At 42.7% G+C, this 8,937-nt stretch overlaps 1 protein-coding gene and 1 long non-coding RNA gene across 3 annotated transcripts; one reads left to right on the plus strand and one right to left on the minus strand.

Annotated features, from left to right (window-relative positions):
• Positions 1 to 711: 711 nt before the first annotated feature.
• LOC123453176 lies at positions 712 to 3,708 on the plus strand. Of its 2 annotated transcripts, none has more exons than XM_045129947.1 (8): positions 712 to 1,099; positions 1,205 to 1,267; positions 1,746 to 1,844; positions 1,955 to 2,014; positions 2,097 to 2,154; positions 2,284 to 2,421; positions 3,091 to 3,258; positions 3,345 to 3,708. In XM_045129947.1, exons 3-8 carry the CDS (start codon positions 1,783 to 1,785, stop codon positions 3,417 to 3,419), a joined length of 561 nt encoding a protein of 186 aa, XP_044985882.1. In that variant the 5' UTR covers positions 712 to 1,099; positions 1,205 to 1,267; positions 1,746 to 1,782; the 3' UTR covers positions 3,420 to 3,708. The 2 variants fall into 2 exon arrangements, with proteins under 2 accessions (XP_044985882.1, XP_044985883.1); XM_045129948.1 differs by having other exon boundaries at positions 712 to 1,096.
• LOC123398103 lies at positions 3,601 to 4,462 on the minus strand. Its single transcript, XR_006610078.1, has 2 exons — positions 4,069 to 4,462; positions 3,601 to 3,982 (listed from the first exon to the last, which is right to left on the minus strand). It is a non-coding gene; the product is annotated as an uncharacterized LOC123398103 (long non-coding RNA).
• Positions 4,463 to 8,937: the final 4,475 nt, after the last annotated feature.

An 8,937-nucleotide genomic window follows, 5' to 3' on the forward strand; every position in this document is an offset into this window, starting at 1 on the left:
CAAGATACAACATCAAATGTGTGACATTCTACTTATATGGAGATCCCTCATCTAACGTCTACACCATCACGTAGGAAACAACACACCCCAGTTCAAAACATGTCTCCATATATAATGGGCTCCCTTCTCTATACATGTCCCAACACCACTTGAATCCATCCCTGATTGGACATGAACACGTGTTACATCAAGAATATAAAAACTGATTTGTGGAAATGTGTTGGAATACTTCACGTAGGACCATGGGTCATAAGAACAACACAATATTTCGCACCACACTAGAAAATACTCGATTTATAAGCCTCTAAGTATAGGCATCGTATAAAAAAGACATTCTTCTAATTCACAGATTTCAACAATAAGAAATCAATTGATGTATTATATAGTGCCAACGAAAATTCCAGAGACATTTGCATGTTTAGCAAACTGATGCTTGAAAGCAGGCCAGCTAAGTGAGATCCATCTGACTGTCCATGAACCAACATACTCGAAGAGGTAGAGATAATTTTTTGAAGGGAACACCAGAGATTTTTTGTTTTTGAGAATCACTAGAGAATTTGGTAGAATAGAGAACCCTTGTTTTTGTTTTGGAGAATCAGAACAATGAACTTTTTTTTGAGACACATCACAACGGTGAATGATTGTAGGTTCTCCCATTTTGGGCTGCTATAAGGCCCGTCGACCTAAAGCCCACTCTCATCGCACGGCCCTCTGCAGTAATTAGGTGACGCGCCGCCACCATCCGCCGCCGTCCTCCACGCCTCTCTTCCCCGCCGGCCGGCGCACTTTTCTTCCCAGGCGTCTCCTCCATCCGACCTCCTACTCCGGTGGCGCTGCTGATTCTCCTCCACCCCCCTTCCCACGCCTTCGTTGCTCCTCTGCTGCTCCCCTCCGCAGGCCAAAACACTGAGAAGTCTCGCTGACGCAGCGATGCCCTAGCTCCCCGACTCTGACACCATTGCTCCGGTCAGCCACCACGACCTGACGCAAGAGCTGCCGGCACCCTGTGCGCTTTCTGCCGGCCCGCTCCACCCCGCGAAGCAGCTGCGCGTCCTGCAGCCGCAGCGTCGCCTGCGCGGCACCTCGTTTCGTGCTGGTGGTCAGCCCTTCCTCTGTTTATCTCCGTGTCTCCATTTACGATTGCATCAATTCGTTTCAACTGATCCTCATTTCTCAGGCGAATATGTTTTCATGTTGATGGCAGGTCAACACCCGAGAGAATAGGAGGCTGGGAGCATTGTAGCAATCAACTCGCGGCCGGTGGAAGGTGAATTTTCTCCTGATTTTTGTAACTGGACTAAATTAGTCTACATATTATCGCTATGAAGTACGATTTGTTCTTTGATTGTCATTACCATATTTATTTTTTATAATCGTAAAATCTTGCATCCAATGACATGTTTCTTTTATAATCTTAAATGTAAGTGTGTTAAATAGTTCGTTGTGCAGTTTCTGGATAAATTTAGTATGTATAAGTTTGCACAGGACACACTCCATTTCTGGATCTGCCACTGGTAGGTGAATGTAGAAATTATTGTGCATCTAGTATTAATGCCATCATAAAATTCTTTGGTAGCACCGAACTTCAACTTTACAATATACGATGCTGATGTATGTCACGTTTAAGTATGTTTGAAGTTCTTTTATATTATCCCATTACGGATTTTCTTGAACATATTGTGTATGCTACATATTGAAGGTAGAAATAAGTGAAGGTTTGATTATGCTACTGTTTCATTTAATAGGTCTTCTCCTCAGTTGGTAGCACTCTGTTTGGTGCCAATGAGCAAGAAGAAGAACAAATCTGAAAAGTCAGTCAAGTTGCTGAAAGATGCAGAACAAGCGTACACTCTTTGCCCTGCTATTTGTAGTTATCTTTGTAGCTGTGTTTTCTTGTTCTTCTTATTCAAGTTAAGCTACTTCAGTTCACGCATCGGTATTTCTCCTTTAACAGAGTAACTTCAGATTACATCACAGGAGATTGTCTTGATGATCTATTGTCGAAACTTATCAGGTTAGTAGGCAAATTCCTTTATTCTCCCAACATTTCTTTGTTTTGTTTTATTCCAATATTGAGATGGGTTACCATTCTGTAGGAGTGTAGAGGTTGCCAAGGCTTCAAGGGGAGGTTTGCAAGAAAAGATATGGATGAAGGTATTGCCATCCTTGCTTAATATCGTGAAGTTTATAGAGTTATTTACTGCAGATAGAGTACTTCTGTTATCATGAGTGAGTTCAGAATATTCTGATGTTCTTTTGCATTCATGATTTTTGCCCTTGTAGCAACAATTTTCCGTTGGGGTCAACGACGTGACAAGGGTTCTCGAGCGAATGCCCGCAGCCGCTGCTTCTCGTTCTGGCTGTTCCAGTAAAGCACCGACCAGCACAGTTAGGCGGAGAGCTCCTTTGGTGCCACTTCAGGTTACTTTTGTTCCGTAACTTGCTATGGACTTGGAGTGCCATTATGTACATCTATTAGGTTGAATTGACTAAGAGCAGCATGTATCTGGTGGTCTGGTCTAACGATGTCTGTCCACATTTCAATGTACACCATGGATGTAAGACTTGGTGCCTTACTGCTTATCTGGTCAAATATTCATGAAGGGCTAAAATACTCTAGTCAGGGTTACATACCGCAATGTAAGGCCTTAGTATCAGATCATTCTCTATATATGCTGTCATCTGCAAAGTGAAAATCTTGTCTTCTACTCCCTCCGTTCCTAAATATAAGTCTTTTTAGACATTCCACTACAGACTACATACGGATGTATATACACATACTTTAGAATCTAGATTCATCCATTTTGCTCCGTATGTTGGAATCTCTTAAAAGACTTATATTTAGGAACGGAGGGAGTATAAAACACTAATGTTTTTTCACCTGCACAACCAGTAGTTAAATCGACCGGGTTCTGAATGTCACGTCAACAATTACTAATTGCCTCAATTTAGGATTTTTACTGTCAGGTTTATTTGAGAGCAAAGAAAGAGAGGTGATTTTAAGTGTTAAAATATGTCCATATCCGCAATACCTGTATGCTGAACACTAAACCTGACAAGCATTTCACATCTTGTTTCATTGTACTGTAGGCTGTCATTATAGCCGCTGATTGCAATCCCAAATGGCTAACAAAGCACATTCCGACCCTGGCAAGCACAAGGCAAGTCCCCGTCCTGTGCCTCAAGGACAACAAAGGAAGCTCGCTGAGGTTAGGTCAAGTGGCGAATGTCCGAACAGCGCTGGCCATCGGGATAAAGGTCCTTTTTTTCTTCTCTTGCTGGCCGCAGTGCCCTATACTGTCTCTCAAAGTCACTCATGAAATCTTTGTTTCAACTCATATCAGGCCAGAGATAGCATAATCAATAAGGCTATCGATGAAATACTGAAGGATTATAAGCCAGGGGCCGATGAACAGTAAATTAGCCCCCATTCCCAGTCCAGTAGCATGATGAGCTAGATCTTAACCTCTGTGTGCTCAACATTACAAGAACATCTCGAAGGGGGAGGTTTCCTTTTCTTTCCGGGGACACATAGAGGATTCCGAAGGTGATCAAGTGTGTTGTCGGATCGTAGCATAACAGTCTAATCTCTGACTTCTGGGTATTTTTTTTTTGCTGGAAAACTCATGGAGAATAGAATTGTGGTCTGTGGCTGGTCTAGGCGTCATTCCATGTTCACGTCCATTTTCATATTATTATTTTTGCATTTTTTTCCGTGTTACGTGCTATACTGGGTATGTGCTTATTAGGTGGCTTGCGAAGTTGGGATGCGATGGAAAGGGAAACTTACCACCGTCCGTTGAAGTTGGGATGCGATGGAAAGGGAAACTTACCACCGTCCGTTGAAGTTGGGATGCGATGGAAAGGGAAACTTACCACCGTCCGCATAGCCATCATCCTCCAGCGCGGGCACCTTACTGATGCTCATCTCTTTCCCGTGCAGCATCATGTGTGCAACCACGCACAGACCAAAAGTGTCGACCTGCAAGAGAGGAAACCAAATTCATGTTGCTCACACTTCCTTTCGGTGATGGCTAATAACGTTGAGTAACTTTGAAGGGTACAGACTTGATATGTCCAGCTTCTCTCTTCTTGCATTTCGATACAACTCAACCCTGAGGTATGACAATCCCCAAGGAACTCCGTGCCAGCCGAGAAGAGATTTACATCAATGCCCCGGCCCCAGTCAATGAAATGGGCCTTGTTTCATAAGCAACACAAAAGACCTACAACCCTCCAATACCTCTAAATCAAGATACTTTGAATTCATATGCTAACCTGATTCTGCCCGCTTCTCGTCTCGCTTCTGAAGGTATCGTCTGTCAACTCTTCACTTTATGGGCCACATGTGAGAGGAAAACTCATGTTAAATTTAAACGAATTGACAAGTGCTAGAAACTGAACTAGCAACTTTGGCAAAATAAGTTGAGAAACAGGCAATGCATGTTACTTTCTCGATTGAAAGAGCACACATGAAATGGTCTTGGTGAGCTTTAACACATACTTATTGGATTTTTATTTTTCTTAATACAAGAACCAGCCAGCTTCAGTGATGGTGTTTGATTATGATCTTCTAATAACCAAAACAGAGTTCGTAGAATCAAATGTTCAACAACAAGAAAGACAAAATATCAGAACATCAACATCTCAACAAAAGCATTGAGCGTGAAAACAAAATACAGATTCCAAATACACTTTGAAGTAATCTCTCCCTAATAATAAAGCACACACCGCTTCTGCCGTACGTCGTCGGTCATTTTACATAAAACCCCCTGCGTTTTTCTCAAATCAACCCGCAGTCCGGATATAAGTGACAAGAACGAACCGTTTTTTGTAGTTTTGCAAAACGACGCTTCTGCTTTCATGGAATCAACCCGCAATCCGTTTTATCCGCATTTTACAGAAAAAATGCTAACTTTTACGATAAATAACCCGCAGTCTATCTTTCAGTCAAAACGAATTATTTTTTATACTTTCACATAAACACCCCTAACATATGCGTTAATAACTCCCAAGTCTATTTAAAATAAATATATATTTTCAAATAACAATATCTTTTAAACCGTGAATCCAATTTAAACACGATATATATGAAATCTGATTAGAAAAATGTGTAGAGTTTGAATATGTTGTTATTTTACATGTTAAATATTTTTATTTCATATCGACGATGTGTATTATAACATGTAAACTTAAACGTCAATATTTGGAAAATGTTATAATCCTTGGGCATGATGTACTTGCACGGGGTTCTCACTTTACACATATTTCATGACCTAATTAGACTTTACGTACGTGTCTTTTCTTGATAGAATCCACGCGCGTTTTTATCAACAAACTACATTTTTTTTGTAGTGAATACACAAATAGGATGTAAATGCATATATAAAATTGATGAACATCATAAGTATAGGAAGTTTTATTTAAAAAAATATCATAAGTATTATTCATCTGATAGTAATGAATGTTAATCGTTGAATTTGTTTAGGTTTCATCTATTACATGTGATGGCTATACATATATGCTTTTTAAAATATACTCAATTTATAAACGCAGCCTCCTCAGTGCCGAACGACACTACGACGATGATGTCTGAGTATGGTCGTAGATGCACACCATCAATATGACAAGTCAGAACAAAAATTCAGTTAAAATGATAGCGTTTCAGGTAAGAAATCTTAACTACCCGTTGCAACACACGAGCATTTGTCCTAGTAATAATAATAATAAATAGAGTAGGGAATCATCCAAGATCTTTGCACCCACCAAAACCAACATCTGGGGCCAGCAAATCGACCTCTTATCTTCCTTCACGCTTGCTCTTATGATTAACCATTTCAAATATTTTCAAAGGAAGTTAGAGCAGCTCCAACACGCCGACCCATTTCGTCCGTGTGCATCCGTTCGGGTCGTGGCACACAGAAAAGTCGGCCCAACACACCGACCCGAACGGACGCGCGTCCGCTTTTCATCCGCTCGCGACCCATTCTGGACGCAAATTTGGGCATCATTTGCGCCGCCGCGGACACGGAGCGGACACGCGCCTCGCCCGCATTCTCCTTCCCTGGCCCGCTAGTCGGCATCACAACCTCTCCTTCTTATCCTCCCCCCACCCGTCGTCCGCAAGCACACAAACCCTAGGTCGGCGACCCCATTTTCCCCTGGCGACCCTAGCGCCCCGGCAGCAAATCCATCGACAGGGTGCTTCCTTCGTCCCGATGAGGGAGGCCTATTGGTGGATCTGCGGTGGCAATGGGATTTGGCAAAATTTTGCACATCCCGTCGGCGGGATTTGCCAAATCAGGCCGTCTGTAGGCTGCACTTGCCATGGACTAGCCGGGTGTTAGTCTACTAGGTCCGGGCAATCCCTCGGTGTCACATGCAGGCGCTCAGTTCGCCTCTAGCCGCTTGGGTCTGACCCATCGCAGGTTCGCCCGAGGGGCCCACTAGCCACCAAGTCTAGGGATGGCACCCGCAGGGTATGGGTACGGGTGAAGTCTCCCCATACCCTTACCCGTCCCGTCTGAGATTACCCATCACCCTTACCCATATCCGTCAACGGGTATAATTTTTTTCCCATACCCATTACCCGACGGGTAGATGGGTACCCGCGGGTAAAATTACCCGTATTTACAAAACATTAATTTAAACAACTTATAGTTATAAACTTCATTGTATCATATAATTTACAAAGATAGATTATAACTACAACACATTCTTATAAAACAATATCATATAGTCATAAACAATAACACATAGGCATACACTTTCAGTTCACAAATTATTGACATAGTGTAGATTATAGAGATAATTTTGAGATTACATAGATTTTATATGGGTACATGGGTATATGGGTATGGGTTATATGATCCCATATCCGTACCCGCTCCACCCGATGGGTTTTAGATTTTCCTATTTATATACCCATGGGTAAATTTTTGTCCCGTACCCTTACCCTAATAGGGTTTTTACCCGCATGGTACGTGGGTAATGGGTACCCATTGCCATCCCTACCCAAGTCGTGCCACGAGGGCTGGCGCGCCGTGGTGCCTAGTGGGCACCTAGGTTTTTCTGAGTCCGTCTACTTACCGTATCACATACCTCTTCCTTCTAAGGGTTTGGAGTGTTCTGGAAGGTCTCCTTAATGTGCTCCTCCGGTGTCATGGTTTGGATAATATTTGTTTCAATATTAATTGGTGTACCTGAAATATAGTGATTTATTCATTGTCCATTGGCCCCCTTCGGGTTAGTGCCTTCGGAATTATTGATCGTAATAGCTCTAGACCAGTAAACTTCTTCGATGATATATGGTCCTTCCCATTTGGAGAGAAGTTTTGCTGCAAAAAATCTAAGACGAGAATTATACAATAGAATATATTCACCAACTTTGAATTCCCGCTTTTGGATTCTTATGTCATGCCACCTTTTAACTTTTCTTTGAGCAGTTTGGCATTTTCATAAGCTTGGGTTCTTCATTCATCTAATGAGCTAATATCAAATAACCTCTTTTCACCAGCAAGTTTGAAAATCATAGTTGAGTTCTTTAATTTTCTAATAAGCTTTATGTTCTAAATCAAGAGGTAAATGACATGCTTTCCCATAAACCATTTTATAAGGAGATATACCCATAGGATTTTTATAAGCTGCTCTTTAGACCAATTCTTTCGAGGCCTATTGATAGTCTTTTGCAATATTATTTTTATTTCTCTATTGTCCACTAGACTGAGGATGATAGGGAGATGCAATTATATGGTTAACATCATATCTAGCAAGCAACTTACGAAAAGCACCATAAATAAAATGTGAACCACCATCCATCATTAAGTATCTAAGGACTCCAAAATGTGGGGAAATAACTTCCTTAAGCATTTTAATAGAGGTGTTATGATCAACACTATTGGTTGGAATAACTTCTACCCATTTAATTACATAATAAACACCAAACAAAATATGTGTATACCCACTAGAGGAAGGAAAAAGGTTGTTGGGGATTGTAGTAATTTCAAAAAAATTCCTACGCCATACAAGGATCTATCTATGGAGAAACCAAGAACGAGCAAAGGGGTAGAGCAACTTCATACCTTTGAAGATCGCTAAGCGGAAGCGTTACTATGAACGTAGTTGATGGAGTCGTACTCGCAGCGATTCAGAGCGCGGTGGATTCCGATATATGTGTTGAATCACGACACCTCCGCGTTCAACACCCGTACAGCCCGGTGACGTCTCCTCCTTCTTGATCCAGCAAGGAGAAAGGAGAAGTTGAGGGAGAGCTCTGGCAGCACGACGACGTGGTGGCGGTGGAGCTATGTGGTTCTTCGGCAAGGCTTCGCCAAGCGCTGCGGAGGACGAGGAGGAGGAGTAGGGTTACGTCGTGGAGAGATGAATTGTGTGTCTCCAAAAGGCCAAAACCCTTCACTATATATAGGAGGAGGGAGAGGGAGGCTGCCTTGGCCTATCCTCCAAGGAGAAGGAGCTTCGGCCGAAGCTAGGGAGGAGTCCTCCTCCCACAAGGGAGGTGGACTCCCTTGGTAGGACTCTTTCTCCTTTCTTTTTAAGCTTCATTGCCTTATCTCTTTTATCCCTATGCGCATAGGCCTTTAGGGAAGGACTTGGCCATCCCAATAAGGGCTGGTCCACCTCCTCTAACAGCCCATGCCCCTCTTTGGTCGTCACACCCCTCCCGGGGGTACCCCGGCACCCTCCCGGCACTCCTGGTACACTACCGATGAGCTCGAAACTTGTTCTATGACCAAAATAGGACTTCCCATATATCAATCTTTACCTCCGGACCATTCCGAAGCTCCTCATGATGTCCGGGATCTCATCCGGGACTCCGAACAATCTTTGGTAACCACATACCATTCTCTTTACAACTCTAGCGTCATCGTACCTTAAGTGTGTAGACCTTACGGGTTCAGGAGACATGCAGACATGACC

The sequence above is a fragment of the Hordeum vulgare genome, chromosome 5H, assembly GCF_904849725.1.
Source record: "Hordeum vulgare subsp. vulgare chromosome 5H, MorexV3_pseudomolecules_assembly, whole genome shotgun sequence".
Lineage (NCBI taxonomy): Eukaryota > Viridiplantae > Streptophyta > Magnoliopsida > Poales > Poaceae > Hordeum > Hordeum vulgare.